General features: G+C 42.7%; 1 protein-coding gene across 4 annotated transcripts in view; it reads left to right on the plus strand.

Moving 5' to 3' along the window:
* Positions 1–19,039, plus strand: part of AGXT2 (alanine--glyoxylate aminotransferase 2) — a 40,125-nt gene that overhangs the window by 2,277 nt on the left and 18,809 nt on the right. For 3 of the 4 annotated variants that reach the window (XM_036884931.2, XM_036884928.2, XM_036884929.2), the window contains exons 2-8: positions 6,545–6,630; positions 7,574–7,758; positions 10,926–11,049; positions 12,306–12,400; positions 14,139–14,232; positions 14,892–14,985; positions 18,744–18,844. In XM_036884931.2, coding sequence (XP_036740826.2) covers positions 6,545–6,630; positions 7,574–7,758; positions 10,926–11,049; positions 12,306–12,400; positions 14,139–14,232; positions 14,892–14,985; positions 18,744–18,844 — 779 coding nt within the window. Of the gene's footprint in view, positions 1–6,544; positions 6,631–6,690; positions 6,761–7,573; positions 7,759–10,925; positions 11,050–12,305; positions 12,401–14,138; positions 14,233–14,891; positions 14,986–18,743; positions 18,845–19,039 lie in introns of all 4 variants that reach the window. The other variant, XM_036884932.2, reaches the window with a different exon arrangement.

Consider the following 19,039-nt stretch of genomic DNA (forward strand, 5'->3'; position numbering starts at 1 on the left):
GGTATAGGGGCTCTTTCCTCCCAATAAAGACTCTCTGCTACTAATGACTCTAAAGCAAATTCTTCCTGCCTTGCACTGGTATATGTCACTGGCCCCAAAAGCACTGGGGCTGGTAGAGAGAGTGCTACACTGCTCTGAATACACACCCCACGTGGCCAGTGCAGGCATCTATGTTACACCACTCCACAGCTTTTGGGTCTAGACTCATACCCAACCCATGATGGGATAGATGGTTCTAACCTGCATCAGGGCCGTTCCAGTAATGGGCTCTGTAGCCAGCAGCATGGTACACAGCAGCCAATTGTTTCTCTGTTAAGGTTTACCATACCTCTGCTCCGTTCCAGAGTTGCAACCAAAATCCAATAGGTTGGAAAGTTCATTTAAGCCACTGCCAGAGACCCCAGCTATAATCATCTTTGGTCACATGAACATCTAGCTCATAGGGCCTTGATGGGTCTATCACACTCAAGGCCTTCACAGCCTTGACTGCCCATTTTGCAGTGGTAAAAGCAGATGCACATGTCTCATCCCAGTCCCACTTGAACCCTTTCATACCAAACAGTATAAGGGCTTCAGAATTTGTGCCAAGTGTGGGATGAACACTTTCCAGTAGCCTAAAAGACCCCAAAACTCCAGCAACAATGCCACAGTTACAGGGATAGGGAAGACCTGGACTTTATCTGTGACTGTCTCTGGGATAACTTTAATCTTACCTGACCAGATGACCCCCAAGAAATTGACTGACAAACCAGGTCCCTGAACCTTGGTGCTGTTCACAGCCCATCCTTTCTCCTTTAGATATTGCAGCAGTCTAGGTGCTGCACCTTCTAGATCTGTAAGAGAATCAGAGGTGAGCATGATATCATGAATCGATACAATGATTCAATCACACCATTGGTTTCTCCCATGCTGCCAAGTCCAGGGCTATGAGTCCATAAAGGATGGAGGTACTGTGGAGGCACCCCTGTGGAAGTACAGTGAAAGTCCATTGTCATCTTTACTATGTGAAGGCAAACTTTCCCATCTTTCCTGTTCTCTGTCAATAGAAAAGAAGGCATTAGCAAGATCCACAACATAATGATATATGTTCCTAGTTCATGACTGAGGGTAACCATCAGGTCTGCAATAGAGGGGGTGGCACCATGCAGAGAGGGTATGACTTTATTCAGTTCTCTGTAATCCACTGTCATGTACCAGGAGCCATCTGGCTTTTTTACCAACCATACCAAAGAATTGAAAGGACTATGGGTGGGCTTTATAATACCTACCTTCTCCAATTCCTAGAGGGCTTCTCCAATTTCTTTATGCCCTTCAGGTAATTTGTATTGTTTGGTATTAGTCACCCACTGAGGCACAGGCAAAGCTATCAGTGGGTGCTTAGCATGTCCCCTCAGGACTGCTTTCACCACCTGTATCCTCAGTCTGAACTCTCTTGTAGTGGTCTGTGACCATACGCCTTGCAGGATATCTATACCCAAAATATATTTGGGGATGGGAGAGGTATATACAGTATACTCTTTTGTGGTTAGATAGGTTTTGGGCTTGTTTCACTCTGACAGCCTTACCCCCATTTCCATTTATAATAGCAGGGGTCCCAGAAAGCTGCTCAGAGTTGTCATGAATCAATGAACATGCAGCTCCTGTGTCTACCAGAGCCAGTACACATTGTATGTTCATTGGGGACCAATTAATTGATACTTCAACATGTGGCCTCCAGTACCCCCCTGGTCCCTCGAGGTGGGTACCTTGACCCTCCCCTCAGTCAAATCATATCCCCCAATCATCTTCCTGTGCAGGTTCAGGCAAAGTCAGCTTACTCTCCAGCAGGAAGTCTTACAAACACAGACCAGACTTTTGGCTCTGTCTCTGCTTCTTGGTCCTCAGTTGCCAGAACTGCTGCTCTGGTTTCACTTTTTGCCACAGCTCCAGTAAGATTCTATTTGACTTCCCATCCAATTTCTCTCTGTCTGCTCCTGTCCCTATTAAATAAAACCACATTTGGGTCATCGTAACCTTCATGGGGCCCTTTAAATTCTGCCTCTGAGTAGCAGACCATATTTCCTTACGTGATCTCATCATTTCAGCCTCTCCCAAGTCTGCCACCACATGGGTAACCTCACTTATGGGCTGCCCTAAGTGAGGGGCAAGTATGGCCACTAGGGGCCCAAAGAGGAACATGGGAGCCATTTAAAGCACCACATTTCTCATTCCCCCAGTAGAAGTCTCCTCACCTGGGCCATAATTCTCTGGACTGTAAACAGCATTTTTCATGCCTAACTCCCATAACCCCTGTTGGAGCTAAGCATACATCTGCCATCTAGTGGGGGAGGATGGTAAATCACCCTGATTGGGCCATACGGTGTTAAATGCAGCTATAAGCCAGTTGAGAAGGGAGTGATTCTAGGGTCTGATGTGTGTTTTGTAATCTCTGCCTCAAGGCAGGATGAACTGTCAGGGGAGCTAGCTTTCCCATCTCTGATCCCGACAGAACAATTCTATCCCCCACTACATCCCAAAGACACAGGAGCCAAGCTGGTATCAACTCCACGGGCTTTTGCCAAAACTGAAAACCCATATCTACCAGCTCAGCGTCAGTTTAGGGGCAAAGTATAGAGTGCTCTATGACCTGGGGAGGGGACTGAACCTCTTCCAGGTGAACCCACAGTTGCTGCATCTTTATTTTCTCATCTACAGCTGGGCAGGCTTTCAATAGAGGAGGGCTTGGTGCCTCTGGCATCACTCATTTGTCCTTCCACAGCTCCTCCATTTCAAGAGCTGACAGCACCTTTCTTGCCACTCCCCGAGTGCCTTCTCTGCAGCACCTTAAGCTTTCCTACAGTGCTTCACAGCAGTGCCAGCTCAGTCTTCAACAGCTTTCCTACCTTCACCTCAATACATCGCAGCTGGCATTCTCATGCTGCTGCTTCATGTACTTCTTGCAGGAGTACGTCCTTCTCCTTCATGGCCTTTGCCTCTTCTGCAGTGCCTTGCAGTGCCACTCTCCTTCTGCAAAGAATCTTTTACTTCCTCCACAGCACCACGCAGCTCACATTCTCATGCTGTCTCCTCTCCTATCAACATCATTTCATTCTTCAACAAATCCACAGCACTTCACAGCTCACAATCTCATGCTACTATTTTTCATGTCTCTCACAGGAGCACATCCTTCTCTTCTGTAGACTTTTTAATACTGTGAGAAACAGCCAATCCATGGTTTTCACTGCTTTGCAGGCTTCTGATTCTCAAAGGACCTCCTTATTATGCCAAGTGCCACCTCTACTGCCTCAGGTGTCACCTTCACTGCCCCCAAGTCCTGTGGAGGGGCCCAGTCCTCTAGGGGGCAAGCCACCCAGACCACATGCCCACTGGGGGACATTCAAATGTCTCCCTGTCTATTGAGGCAGCCCACTGAAGCACCTGTCCCATGAGGGCAGCCTGTTCCACTCTTTGGTTTACAGTGAATCCTGCCAGCTATGCCAATTGTCTTGCCTGAGTGTTTAAGCCCTGTGCAAGTTCACTATGGATTCAGTGAGAGCGAGAAATGACAACAGAATATTCTTGGGGTAAAAGGGTTTATACCTGGCTTTATTCTCATGGCAGTAGGTTAAGGACTAGAATCACATATGCATCCAGCAGTCTGCAGGTCCATAATCCACCTGCATCTCTGCCTCTACCCAGAGCACTGGGCAGATCGCTTTATATAGTGATTCAGTCAATAATAGCTCATTGCTACAGGTGTGAAAGCAGTAGCCTAGCAGTAGGCCAATTACATCTTCAAGTGATTTAGGATCAGGTGAGGTTCCTGGTCATAGGAACTTCCATTTTTCCTACACTAGCCCTCAACCCTATGGGGATTTAATCTATCCCTGCCTCAGCTCTAAAGTGAATAAAATCTTCCTTTCCTGAGTCACTGACTAGCCTAAGTATCAAAAGAAACCAAAGTGACAAGTCAGTTTAAAGCTACATAATATGCCAGGCAAAACTGAACCACTTTAATGTTCTACTGACTATTTCCATTGTGCATTTTCAAATATTTTATAACTTTTTTTATTTGAAAGAATAAAGAAGTTCTCAATAAATACCTTTCTGTGTTGAAAGTTGGTTGTGGGTGTTAGAAAAATATTTTCCATTACAAAGAGAATTCCCCCTAGAATTTTCAAATGCCCACAAAAATTGATTTCTCTCACCTTGCCAAACATATTTTCATTTTTTGATACTATGATTTTTTGGGGAAAAGAAAGCCAAGTTCAGGTGACCTCTCTGCTGTAGAACTCTGTGGGAATTAAGCACCTGGCAAGTTAAACCCAGTTCTCCACTTGGCACTTAATATACGAGAGTAGTGTTTTCTTCAAATTGAATTAGACCTTAAATGACTTGAGTTGTCCAGGTGAATTGAAGTGGAAATTCAATTCAACTTGAGTTGTCCAGGTTAATTGGATGAAAATCCCTTTGGGTTTAGCATCAGGCTTTAAAAGGCAATATTGGACCAGTTAAAATGATAACAAAGAAACAAAAAAAAAAAAAGAAAAAAACACCTATACAGAAATAGACCTGGGATTTGGTCTTATTAACCCACTTCAGTCTGTCTTCACACACACAAACACACATACATACACACAGTCCCTATGCATTCACACGAAAACGGGTCTGTGTGAACATGTACATACACCATTTCCAGGGGTCCAAGAGAAGCTTTATTAATCCTCAACTTTATGTTGTCCTCAAAACATAGGCTATTTTGAATAAGAATGAAGGCAATTATCTAGATATTTGAATTTTAATTTTTTTCTAGCAAGCTATGAAAACCAAAGAATTTTTGTTTCTTTTTGTCTATTAATTTTTACTATTACTATTATTTTCAAGTTTGGGTTGTTTGGTGAGAGAGGAAGTATGAAAGACAATAGATTTTTGAGATGTTATCTAGACTTATTTTATTTATTGACTAATTGTTTCTCCTACTTGTCTTCCTTCCATTCTCCCTTTGGGCAGGCTTTTATGTATTTCATTTGAAGCCTTCATTCCACCATCATATTCCTGTCAGTTTGGTGAATGAATGAATGGATGTATAAACCTGCCTTGGCTGTTTGAAATTCAGACTTTTTTTTATATCATATCTTTCTTTCCAACTCTCTAGCCTACTTTCATAATTCCTATAACCTTGGAGTTGAGAGCTTACAGCCTTCTCAATGGGCAACTCCATTTTACAGGTAGGAAAATGAAACTAAAGGGTGAAAAGAATTTCAGTTCTTAGAAGCACTCAAAATTTTTATTCCATCTCTGAACAGTACTAATGTAGAGCGACACAATGAAAAACTTCAAAAGGTGAAATTCTCAGAAAAATTAAGCTATCCTCTTTCTATCATTTCTATGCACAGATACCCAAAAGCCACTTGCATTTAAAGTAAGAGCAAATTAATGACATCAGTGATTATTTAAAGCTTTTAGAAAAGTGAATGAGATCTCTTTGAAAGAAAAAATACTCAGAGCTGTTACTTTCTAGCCTCATTTAAAAACGTAGTTGTTCATTATGTTTCTCAGGACTGTGACTTCTTAGCCACACAAGACACCAACATTTCATCCATGGATTCAACCTTCATGCTGAATGAGAGACATCATTTTCAAAGCTCTCTCTACCCGTTAAGTTATCTTGATACTGACCTTGAATCTCCAAAATTAGCAGCATTCTTCTCCAAGAGTATTTATAAAGTCTCTAGACATCTCTTCCAGCTCTGATAGCCTTTGATTCCATTATTCCATCCCACTTGTATAGAGAGGTCAAACTCTGTGTTGGAAAGGGAAGGGTGAAGGTGGTCAATGAAATGAGCAAAAGAGTAGTAGGCTGGGAGTCAGGCATGTGGAATTTCATACCTTTTCTGCAGTTAACTCACTTGGTGGCCTTAAACAAATTAATGTACCACTATAGACAGGTTTCCTCCTCTATAAAATGAGTACTTTGACAAACAAAAAAATCTAAGGTCCCTTCTAGCCCAAATATTTAATGATTCCTCTGGCTCAGCTTATCTTTACTTTGGCATGGTCTTATGCTGTCATGGTATTTGTGTTGTGTTTTGGTGAAGGTTTTGTCTTCCAGATCTATTTGCTTGTATTTGTTAACATAGTTCATTGCCTAGCACCTATGTCTCCTCATTCCCTACAAAAATAGTCAGCCACCATTCCCTGTGTATAAACAATCCGGAACCAGAAATTGGGGTAGGCACTGGGATTCAGGCACTAGACAGCTCAAAGTTTAGAAAGCACCTCTATTAACAGAGGCAGTATATCCGAGCCACATACCTCACTGGCCACGGTTTGGTCAATCAATATTCCCCACTAGATTCAAGAAGAACTCTCTTCTTTCCTCCAGAAAACTCATATTGAGATAACTCCACTTTTAAGCCCCAATGAAAGGCTGATTTAGATGATGTTTTTAAACTAAGAAATAAAATTGCCTAAGGACCTTGATTCAGATAACTATAGGTGATTTCTACCAAACAGGCCTGGGTGATGTTTAGATGAGGACTGTAACTTGCTCCACTTTTAATAGGTGCTTGGTGGACATCTGTAACCAAGCTCAGTCTTCATACAAAGCCCAGAATGCCTCCATGTGACTTCACACCTGAACAATACCAGGTAAGAGTCAGAATTTTAGGAAAACCCAATAGAAAGGGCTAACTTAATACCTTCCTCCAGAAGGACCCACAAATGGCCCTGTCTGCCACTGAGCCATCCCATCCCCAGATATTCCAGTCTTTAAGTCATTGTGAGTATCTGAACCTTCTTTCTCCATTCAATTCTGTATGAATGGTGTATGTATATGTGAGAGAAAGACAGATGCAGAGACAGAGTGACACTGAGAGCACAAGAAAGAGACAATCCATGACACTATATGTTTCTCTGGGATATAGATGTAATACACACAAAAGCATACATCACAAATGTATGCATTTTTTTAAATGTTCCGGTTTTGACTTCTCATATGGGCATGATCTGACCTCCCTGAGTCCTCCACCAAAAATTATAAAGTTATCATTTTGCTCTCAGGCTAATTCTCTCTCTCTCTCCATCTCTGTCTGCCTCTTTCCCCAAAACTGTTTATTCTACATAGTACTCATAGTTAGAAATTGTATAATCAATGGTCAGCAGGGATCTACAAAGAAATGTTTTAGGAGAGAGGTCTGATAATTTAAGACATGGATACCACCAGCACTTCACATTGTTTTTGATTCCCAAAATAAGAAAAAAATGACTTAGTTACTTTTGACATTTACTTCCAAGGTCTTTTTTTTATTTTTTCACAGCTAAAATTAATTCAAAGTCAAGGCTTTCCATTGAAAGGTAGAAAATTTCAGCTCCCTTCATGTTTGATCTAGAAAAGAATTGGAGGGCCACATTAATAGTTTCCCCTACATGAAAGGAGGGGCCTTGGGGTCCTGCCTGGGAGACACTGAGCAAATCCACCCACTGTAGAGGTGAGGTGCTGCTACTCTAGGGGGTGACCTGCTGTTGATCTTGTAAGAAACATGGGGATAAGGAAAAGGAAGATCTTAAATACTTAAATCTTGCCTGTCAACAGTCCCTTGCCTATAACCGTGTCCTGGAGATCCACAAGCAACATCTGTCCCCTAAGCTGGAGGCGTATTTTCCGAAGCCTTTGTTGCTGCACCAGGGTCACATGCAGTGGCTATTTGATTACGAAGGAAACAGATACCTGGATTTCTTTTCTGGGATTGTCACTGTCAGTGTTGGTCACTGCCACCCGTGAGTATCCTTAAAACGCTGGGGTGTTCACTCCAGAGGAATATATGGAAATCAGGTTAGTGATTCAAAACCATAGTCGGTTAATAACTCTCCGCCTTCAGACATATCCCAGTTTATGGCTCCCATGCTCCCGGCTGCTTCCTGGGTGACACAGAATCTTACCCCAGCACTTTTTATTTTCCTGACAATGCAAGGTTTAGTGGTTCTCATTGCGTGTGCTGTGCAGCGTGGCCATGTGGTCAGAGTGCTGCTGTGTGGGGCTTTCTCCTCACTAGTAACAGCTTTCGGAAGAGAGGGAGCCACTGAGGAAAGACAGAAGGAAGGGAGAGGCAGTTCTCCGAGGACACGGGGGCTGGTGTGGGGGGGGTTGGTGAGGGGAGGTCACTTCTCACCTACAGACCTTCATCAACTACAACCAATGGATGAGGAAACAAAGGATAAGAGAAAGATGTACTCCTCACAGGAAACTTACATTAGAAATGTACAGATCCCTGACTCTTGAGATTCTCTGCTCCCTTGACTCCCCCACCCCAGCCAAATGCCCTCAGTAGTTCCTCTGTGGTCTTCTAGGCTTAAGTGCAGTCATTTCATTCTAATGTCTGTTCTCTCTTGCCTTTAATAATCTGGCTAATAAAACTCACATTAAGTGGGACCAAAATAAAGGAAGTCTAAATAAACCAAATAGGTTGGGCTGTTTGGTCCAGGTAGGGGCAAATGGTCTTCACAAGCAGCTGTCAAGTGGTAAAGAGTGAGTTTTAACTCCAGGATCTAGTCCACATTGTTCCTCCCATAGCCACCTCCTTGCCATTTCTTTCTTCAGTAAATGCTAGTCCCAGGTGAGGTCCCAAGGAGCATGCAAAATAAATTGCAGATGGAAATTTAACACAGGATAAACACACGTGAAAGAAGTAAAGAAAAACTGAAGTAGAGAAAAAAATTGAACATTCCCACTGAATCTTCCCAGTCATGTTGGACATTGTCCCTGTTAATTGGCCACTCTCACTGACTTTCATGGCCTGTGTGCTTCCCCTGATCTCCTTCTGACCCTGCAGCTTGCCCTCTGACCCCCTAACTCTGGGGGTCCAGGACTCTTTCCTTCACTGCCTGCTCTTCTCTCTATGCTCCCTTCGTGGGAGTACTGTCTCCCCCATAAAATTGGTCCCACCCCGCTCCCCACTCCTGGTAATTTAATCACTACATTTTCAGCAGCCTTATCCAACTCCATTTCTTCAGCCTTGGCCCCTCGCCAAGCTAAGATACTAACTACAATAAACCCAGAGTGGGCATCAAGATGCTGTGGATAAACTGAAGGTTCCTGTGGCCAGAATTCTCACCTGGCCCCGGTCGGCTGGCTCACTACACACATGTGGGCAATGCATTGTTATTGACTATATATAAAGAGCCCTGCCCAGTGCTCTGGGTGACACGGTGGCATGGCTACAAGACTGCAGGAGAGTAGAGTAGAGGGTGGAGTGGTGGTAGCGCCAAGGACAGAGACTGGGACAGCTGTGTGGGCAGAGAAGCCCAGAGGACAGCTGTGCGGGCTGAGAGGCCCAGAGGCAAGGACCTGCTTGCTGCACACAGACTCGCTCTGAGTGGACAGGATTCTAGTGACTGACCTGCTACTGTGGATATAAAGTTGGGTATAACCCTTTCACCCCAAGAACGTTCTACTGTCATTTCTTTGGTCACATTGAATCCATTATGAACTTGCCCAGGGCTGAAACCCATTGGCAATGTAGATGTCCACAGCCTCCAGGAAGGTGCCTTCACATCCCCCCCAAAAGTCAATTTCAGCTGATTTTCCACCATCAGCTGAAATTCAACATTACCAAAACCAAATCCATCATGCCCTCACAATACTGTTTTTATTCACACTTTCATTTACTCAAGGAACACATGTGATCCACCTGCTCTGCTGAACTCCTCCGCTAGAACCTGGGAGGCTAGACACCTGGCTGAATTCCTCTACTAATTCTATGGTTTCTCCAATGTTACAGGCAAGAATGTTGAAGTCATCTCTGACCCTCCACTCCCACCCTCCACTGAATTCTCTCTCCTCCTAGCCCGTCTCAGTGATTCTCACTGACACTAATCTCCGGGGAACTCTTCTCCTCCCACACCTGGAAGGCCCCCGTGCCCCCCTCACTGGCCTCACTGTTACCAGTCTTCCCCCATCAATCCTACCCTCTCAGATTTATGTTGCTGAACAATGCTTCTGTCAAGTGCCTCTTCTGTCTAAAAGTTTATTGATACTGCACAATTTTTTGAAATAAGTTCCATGGAACACTGATCACAGGAGAGGTACATTGGTAAAGGGTCCTGTGAGAAAATAAGTTTGGGAAACACTTCAAACTATTTCTCCTTCCTAGGGAGAAACAGTGCAGATTAGATTATTAAAGGTACTGAGAAGTCCTGCAGCAAAGAAGTCTGTTTGATCTGGTATTTCTCAAAATTGCTTAAGCACTGAATTGATTTCTTAGGTGTGACAGTTACTAATAACAAACAAATGGTGTGTAACAAACTTTAGCCATTGCTGTCTTTTAGATCAGGTTCAAAACACCTTGGCCTGTCCAGGTGTTCCTAGTCAGGTCCCACATACCTATCTACCCTTAGTTCCTACTATCCCTCAACATGAACATTCTGATCGTCCATAAAATGTGATTTCATGGTTGCAAAATGTTCATCGACACTGAGCACTACTAAGGCCCAGATGCTGGAATCTCTTTTGAAGGAAAAAGTGTTAATCTTGTATACATGTGCTTGATGGATCTATAATTTTTTAGAAGAATAAAATGCGAAGACACCCAACCTTAGATTTAGTCATCTCTAGTTTCCAAACTATTTGAAAAGTGGTTAATAAGAAAACCTAGTGAGAAGAAATCCCTCCTAAACTAGGAATGTCTTTTCTAAAATCCCTAAGAAATAATCATTTAGTCTCCTTCTGAAACTTCTCTTGGTGAGGAACTCATCATCCTTTGAGGCAACGCATCCCATTGCTGGAGACCCCTGATGGGTAGAGAAGTTCTTTCTGTGGTACAGATGAAGTCAGCCTCTTGAGCTCCTTGAGAAATAGCTGTATGTTTGGGTCCAGCAGCTGGTGTGTGTGTGTTGGGAGGAACATATCAGCGGGCAGTGTGGGTAACTCTGCTTCTCTGTTTAACCAGGAAGGTTAACGCAGCTGCACAAAAGCAGCTTGGCCACCTGTGGCACACAAGTGCCTTCTTCTTCCACCCTCCAATCCATGAGTACGTAGAGAAGCTTGCAGTGCTTCTCCCTGAACCTCTAAAGGTATGATGCTCCCAGCTCAAAGGGTCAGGGGTTCATGATCCCAGAGGAGCTGTCCTAGGAAACAGGGATATGGGCTGGAAATTTGGTCTGTGCATTGAACATCTGCAATGGTGAGTTAATAGCCTTATCAGAAAGCAGTGAAGGAGAAGAAAGGAATTAATGAATTGCCCATGTTCACTTCCTCACCTCCAAGGCTTTGCCTCTCCTTGGTGGTTCTCCTCCCCGCCATCTCTGCAGAAATCACATAGCAGGAGCCACCGCCCTCTGACACTCTCTGTGTTCATCAAGAGGTCTTCATCTCTTTGCTCCATAGCTCCTCTGCAAAGTCCTTTGCATTTCTTCTTTTACAAAGAGTGGAAGCCACTCTTTAATAAAATTAGCATATCATTCAGTTCATTTGGTCTAAGATGCACGTAAATATTTTTGCTAAATGAGATGTGACTGAAATGACTGAATTTTTTAACTGAATTGAGATGTTAACATGTTGGCTAAGATTTGTATTTGGGACCCAATAACTTAATAAATATGTAGGACCTAGAATAGTGCCTAGTACCCAATGTCAGCTATTATTATTAGCTTACAATATTATTTACATGCTTTATTTACTACATATATTATCTGGAAGAGATGAAGGAAGGTGAAATAGCTGCAACGTAAGTTCAGCACAGGCATGTTCATGCAAAAGCAGAAGCAGGATGTCAACAAAGGCCCAGGCTCATGTCTCCCAGTCCACAAGCCTGGAGGACCCAGGGCCCTTTGGCTCTCTTTCTTTTGGCCAGAATCAGCTGCAGTTTATGTTTGCTTGTTTTCTCAACATTAATACACACTGAACAGACAGGCTGGGATATCCTCCAGGGCTGCAGAATCAGGGAGCCTGCCCTGTCCCAGGCCTTCAGAATCAGTTAGAATGGTTTAAGTTCAGTGGTCAAAAGACCTCAGATCTACTTGGCCACAGTCACTAGGTACCCTTTAACAAGACTCCCCATCTTAGCATTTTGCAGAGCATCAAATAAAACCAATGCAACTCTGAAATGTTCTTGGGATAATTCTTAGCCATTCTTCATATTTCTAGCACTGAGTAGCTGCCCAAAGAAAAACTGTAGAATTAAAATAGTAATTAAATAATGGGACCTCTGTCTGAAAGGAAATCTTCTTGAAAATCAAAGTCTAGCACACAGTCTTTAGTTATTTTGAATTAATTGAGTAATAAGGAAATAAATTAAAATATGAGATCATGCATCTTCCTTTCCCTCTAGGTCATTTTCTTGGTGAACAGTGGCTCAGAAGCCAATGACCTAGCCATGAAGATGGCCAGAGCGCATTCAAATAACACAGATATCATTTCTTTCAGGTAATCACACCTTGGAATATTCAACTTTAATAACATTGACTTACCCCAATTCTAAATATGTGTCTTTAAAATATAGTATGGAAGGGGGAAGGGGCTTTCCCAGACGTATTTTTCTAATTTAGATTTTTAGGGCAGGATCAGTCAAATGAATTTATGACTGGATGAACCCATCCAAATTGGCCTGATCTGCGGTAGGGGTCCCTGACTGCGGAGACAAAGAGCTTGGAGTCCCAGTTACAGATCCTCCCATAATATTAAAGAGATGGTTACATGACAGTTCTTTAACTTTGCAGGTGTGGTATTGACCACGATATATGCCAAGTGGTCAATGACTGGTCTACACCCATAGAAGCCTCATGGCTCTACTATAAGACATTGGGCCCATTTTTAATCTGTGTTTATAATAAAGAGCCATACACTTATTTCATAGTGCCAGCTGCCCCGTTTTTCTCCTTTTACTCTCTTTAAGTTCAGAGGGTACATATCTAACGCTGTATATTTCTGCTCCTTCAGGTGACTTTTGAAAATTGATGATTGAATAGGTTAAGTAAAACACCAATCACAATTCTGTATTGCCATATTTCTTTGATAGCAAGTGTTTCCTCATGCTTGTAGCACTGCATGTGCATTTTATATGGAACGTGCAGTATTGGATGTGCTGTGGCATTCAAATCTTGGTGGCTATGTGAATATTAAAAATAATAGAAAACTAAGCATTTTGCTTATAATTGCCTCCCTTGGGTAACTTTATATAGCACATTTAAACAGACTCCTATAATACGGTTTATGTAAAAGACAGGAGTGATTTATAGTAAATTTTACAGAATGAAGAAATAGTTCCATTCTTTCACCTGTCTGGCCTTAATTTCTATCTAAATTCAAAAGAAGATTTGATTACCACAGCACATCCAATACTACACATTCCATATAAAATGCACATGCAGTGCTACAAGCATGAGGAAACACTTGCTATCAAAGAAATATGGCAGTACAGAATGGTGATTGGTGTTCTACCTAAATAAACTGCCCAGGATTGTATGTACAGACAATATTGATCTGTTCAAAGGAGTCATGGTGCTACTAGGGTTCAACACATTATTGTGTCTCCTCTTTCAAGACAGACAACCAGCCTTTTGAGTAGTCTTAATAGTCCTAACTTCTCTTTTAAGGGTGATTTTGATTGGGGAAGTTGTCAAAACTCATCTGAAGCCAAGACTGGTGATTAGGGTGACTTACACTAAACATGACTGTTTTCTGGTTCGAAAGAAACAAAACCTTTGTTACTTATATGCCAGATAAAGTGGTTTATGAGGCACTTAAAGAGACATCCCCAAAGATGTTGAGCAACAGCTGCCACCCAGGAACAAACACCTGGCTTCTCAAGGTGACCGCTTTGAACACCAACACTCACTGAGTGGATGCTTTTTGGCTCATTGCTGAAAGACCAGTCTCACTATCTTAGGGCAGGTGCTAAGGTCAGAGTCCTTGGCCAGATGGTTGCCAAAACTCCTTTTGCAATTTCAAATCTATGACACTGGTAGAAAAGATAAATAGAGAAATTCACCGAACATGGACTTATAAGATGTCTTAGAAATCATTGGAGGTGCATGTTAATGGAGTTCTATTTCATCGCCCGAGCCTTCGTGGACGTTCACTTTTGTCCTACGCAGGATTCCACAGGCCAGCAATCAAAGGAAAATGAACTCAGCCCCATCTTCTCCCTGTTTTTCCTCTGCAGAGGAGCTTACCACGGATGCAGTCCGTACACACTTGGCCTGACAAACATAGGGCACTTGAAGATGGATCTCGCCAGTGGGATTGGCTGCCAATCAGTGAGTTTTGAAATTTTTGTCTTGTTTCTCTACAGGCTGCTGGGTATGTGAATAATTGATCAGATTTTCCAAGTATTTGGATTAGAAACTAATATAAGCCTGTGATTAATCAGGGGCTTAATTTGCCTTAGTTGAATCAGAGACCTTTGAGGAAATGTTTCATAGACCTTCAGAGTCTGAGCAATAATTTTTGAAAGGGACTTTTAAAATGTATTTTGCTTTTACATAAAATCAAATAAGCCATAAATAAATGCATTGAATTAGTTCTCAGTGCCTTGAATGCATAAGATCTCTATGGAGTTATCCTGGTACCCACCTTCTGTTCTCACTTGCTATACCACCTTTTCAGCATTAGAATCAGGTACCTAATTATTCATATGGTTTCAGGTGCCCTTACCCATCAAACTCTTGAGCAAGTTGTTTCCAGGCTAACACTGAAATCAATTTCCTTTGTGGAGTGCCCACATAATGATTTCTAAGAAGAAAATTACCATCCAAAGCAAAATATCAGGTTTTTGCCCAATGTGGAACAGGAGTAAGGGAGGAATATCAATATCAAATTAAGAAGCCCTTTTGCCCTGATTGGTACCACATTGCCTCCCTCAAATTGGCTATCTGGCATTCATGTTTTGCCAAACTCCTTCTTTTGTCACTTGCAGACAATGTGCCCAGATGTTTTCCGTGGCCCTTGGGGAGGAGACCGCTGCCGAGATTCTCCAGTGCAAACAATTAGGAAATGTGGCTGCGCACCAGGTCCAGCTGGGCAGGGAGGGGGGCGCACGGTAGAAGGTCAGGAGGGCTGAGGAACCTGGAGAAAGGCTGAACCACTCCTCGGTGGACACTTGAAAAACTGAGAAAGGGAAAAGTCCAAGAAAACAAAACCAGAAAGCAAACCCTTATAGTATTAGCATTTTTCACGGCAGCTACCACTGTGCTATCTGGCAGTCAGGGAATGCAACGCAAGCTGTCAGAGCCAAATGAAAAGCAGGCTATCACCTGGAAGTTTGTTAGCCCTATTAGCAAGAGCTCTATCATCAATTTTAAAAGAAAACAAGGTTGGTGAGATTATTTGCCAAGTCCCAATGGAAGAAGGGGAGATGGAAAAGAATACTTCAGCAATCTCAAACCTCTAGGCAAGCAGCTTCCCCAGGGACCCAGAATGCCAGCCAAAATGAGAGCATCTGTCAAAGCATAAGGCCCATAATTCCCAAAGGCTGCTGCCATCTCTTGCAATAGTTTTAAAGGCATTCTTATGGGGAAAGTGTCTATTTACCGATGGCATTTTTATTTGCATTCTCTACTTATTCTTAACTTGAGGGACAGCAGGCCAGGAACAGCATCTGTTCTTTGTGAATCAGCAAGTCCCACTCCATGCTTGTCTTCCCAGTTCAGGATCTTCTGAACAGCTGCTCCTAAACAGTGCTGAAGGAAGGAACTAAATGCTCTGGTAAAGATCTTTAATGGAAAAGTATGAGTCACTGGGTTGAGAGAAAGAAGGCAAATGGGAGATGTAAAAATCAGCTTTGAAGGGAAGAAAATTCACAGGCATCTTTAAATTCAGATGGGACTGACAGAACGAAGGTTGGAGGATGAAAGAGTGAGCATTGAGATGTGACGTCATGGCCACAGAACTTAAAACCCTAAGGAAATGTAAGCTATAATTCAAACTCTCCATTTTAAAGATGAGGAAACTGAAGCCCTCATGAAAAGGCAGAAAAACTAGGATTTGATCCAAAGTCTTCTGACTCCAAATGAGTCCTCCCAACCTATGACTGCCCTTATTCACCTTGATTTGGCTGCAGGCTGAACCCAGGCCTAAAATAATTCCTGTTCTGCTGGGCAGGATCGAGGAGTTGCCTGAACTCAGGAGACCTGGATTGCACTCCCAGCCCTACTGTGGTTCTGCTATGGGCGTCTGCTTCCATTTTCTCATTTATAGAATGTAGATAGCAATATCTGACCCCAGCCTCCATGTCACAAGACTTAATGAAGTCATGGAAAGAGAGCTTTTTGTACAGGAAGGCAGATAACAGTAATGGCAGGTACAGCCACACCTGTGTATAGTATCTACACAGCATCAAGAACTAAAACTGGGTTGGTGCACCGCATAGACCTTGATCAGATGGCAAAACCACGAACCAGAGCCCAGCAGGCAGAAGCACTCAAGAGATGACCACCTCCTCCCCTCCCTGCTGTGTCCTGCTCCCTTGTGAGGGCTTCTCCTCTGCCTGAGGCCAACCTGAAAATACCAGAACCCTACATCTCTCTAGTGGCATCTGGAAGCTAAACGACAGTGACAGACAGACATTTCTGCTTCTCTGAACTGTTGTCTTTGGTTCAGCTGAAGTCAGCTGTTCTCTTATCTCACATCTTTAGGAAACAAGACCAATAGCACATCCTTAAACAGAAAAGGAATTCAGAGAGGGACTTCAGCCCTCCCCTGCAACCTCCCAGCACTTCTAGGACCTGAGAAGAGTTTGGTCTGCTTTGTAAAAAGGTGTATTGATATATTTTACAAATGCATTCTCAACATGTAAAGTACTGTGTGTATACAAGTTTCCAGTTCTCCATTCTTTTTAGTGTTTGTTCACTAGCTGCATACAAGGGTCCATCTTGGCAGACATTTTTTCATCTGAAAAGTATGTCATCACCTCCCACACAGATTTTAGCAGGGGTCCATTTTGTGAATTTAATATAGAATTTTTTGTGGAAGATTTCATTGTCTTCCTCCAACCCCTTCTCAGGAATTTTTCTTTCCATGTGTTTGTTCTGAGCCCTGAATTTCAGATAAAACCTGTGATGAAATTCATCTCTCAACACCCACTGCCCCCACAACATCCCAAACTGGTACCATTCATATCATTCTTCTTCACCTTTTCCAAGACAAGTTTTCTTTCCTTTAAAGATTGTTCTTACTTGGCAGCTCCTCTGCTGAACCCTTTCTATTCCACCAGTGAAAATAAAACCCCTCCCGTCTCTACTCTGTTGCTTGGATAGTAATCCAAGAGAGCATCTACTCCACACCCTCTTGCTGTTGTCATGGTGACACTGCCGCTTAAAGTGTGTCTCCAGAGGCAGCCTGACCTGGAGTTACAGCCACGAGCCAATGAAGTACATGCACAGTGAAGTAAAAAGTACATGCGCAGTGAAGTAAAAAGATGATTACAGCGGAGGACCCCTCTCATCGCTGAACTTGTGGGCAGTGGGGGAAAAATAATCATGAGGGGTCTATGACAGGTTCAAGCCAAAGCTTCTCTTGGTTTGGCTTTGTCCAAATTTAAGCCATTAAGGTTGATTTTGTTCTACCCTTTGATTTCTCTAGTTATTGATGGGCTTGCTAAATTTCCACATTACATGTTTTGAACACAGCATCCATCCTTCAGGGTCATCCTAGGTTGCTTTCTCTTCCTTTCTTGATGAAAATAGGAAATTTCAATCTCTAGAGGTAAAGATTTATCTGTCTGCTCTATCCTGCCTGTCAAACAGCATAAGTGATACTAACAATGTGCTTTTGATATCCTTTTCACTACTTCCTTCCTCACACCTCCAAACCCCAACTCCAAGTCACTGAAGATACCCGATACCTCTATCCAGCAAGCTTTCCCAACCTCACATGTAGCCTAAAAATATGCTTCAGGCCAGGTAGTGTTTTTCCCATTTTTTAATGAAGGGCTAAAGTATAAAATACATTTACACTTCAGTTTTTATGGAAATGACTGAAGGTTTCTCTCCTTACCTCTAGCCTTCAGGAGACAGGGCTGCACCCTCACCTCTCTGCAAGCATTAGGGTGACAGGTGGTGACTCACTTCAGACTGCGGTTGGCAGCTTCCATCACATTGACATCTCCCAGCATCCCTTCTGCTGCCCATGGATATGAGGCAGAGAGGTGCATTCTAGAACCGAATTACAGCTGTGGATAAAAATTCTAAAGTTTCACTATGGAAGGATGTAGTCCTTCTGGGACCTTTGGGATTCCAGAGGAAAAGACTTGCTATAGTGGATGAAGATTATCCAGCTCTAATACATTCCTCTTGGACTGAATTCTAATTGTTCTGTAAACATACTTACTACCTCTAAAAACAGAGACACTTTGTAGCTTTGTAGTAAGATTAAGTGGCAATGAAAGAGTTATTTTCAAATAGATTAAATCCACTCCCCAATTACATTTGAATTAAATCTACCTAGTTGAGAGGACGGGTACCCTTAGTCAAAACAGTGATCTGTACCAGACTCAGTGACACTTGGGGGCATTTCTTCCCTAGGAGGAAGACTGAAGTGTTCTGTTTATGCCTTTATGGCTTTGCTAGGCTCAGTGCTCCAACTTAAGTTCAAGTCATTCTGACGGATGTTCCTCCTTCCGATATCCATACCCTAGTATCCTGCTTCACTGTATTGTGAGGGACTCTAAATCAATTTACTCATCCTGTTTTCTCTTCTCGATGTTTTTACTTTCTCCTATATGTCACTCTCACATCTTCAAATGCTGTGTTTTGTTTGTTTGTTTTTGCAGACTGCTGCCAAGCAAAAGTTCAGTATATTGAACAGTTCAAAGATACTCTGATCACTTCTGTGGCCAAATCAATTGCTGGATTTTTCGCAGAGCCAATTCAAGTGGGTATATTGACCTTAGACATTTAGTGAGCTGAGTTTTAAATTATTGGAGAGTTTTAACTCATACATTCTAGAGAATTACAAATTATTTAAGTCGCCACTGCTATGTCCCTCTCCAAATTCAATTCAGTCCCTTGGTGCTCCTAAGAAAAGAGGGCCCCTAATTTTCAAATGACTTTTAAAAACCCATTTCCT

Source organism: Manis pentadactyla, chromosome 2, assembly GCF_030020395.1.
Source record: "Manis pentadactyla isolate mManPen7 chromosome 2, mManPen7.hap1, whole genome shotgun sequence".
In the NCBI taxonomy this organism is placed as follows: domain Eukaryota; kingdom Metazoa; phylum Chordata; class Mammalia; order Pholidota; family Manidae; genus Manis; species Manis pentadactyla.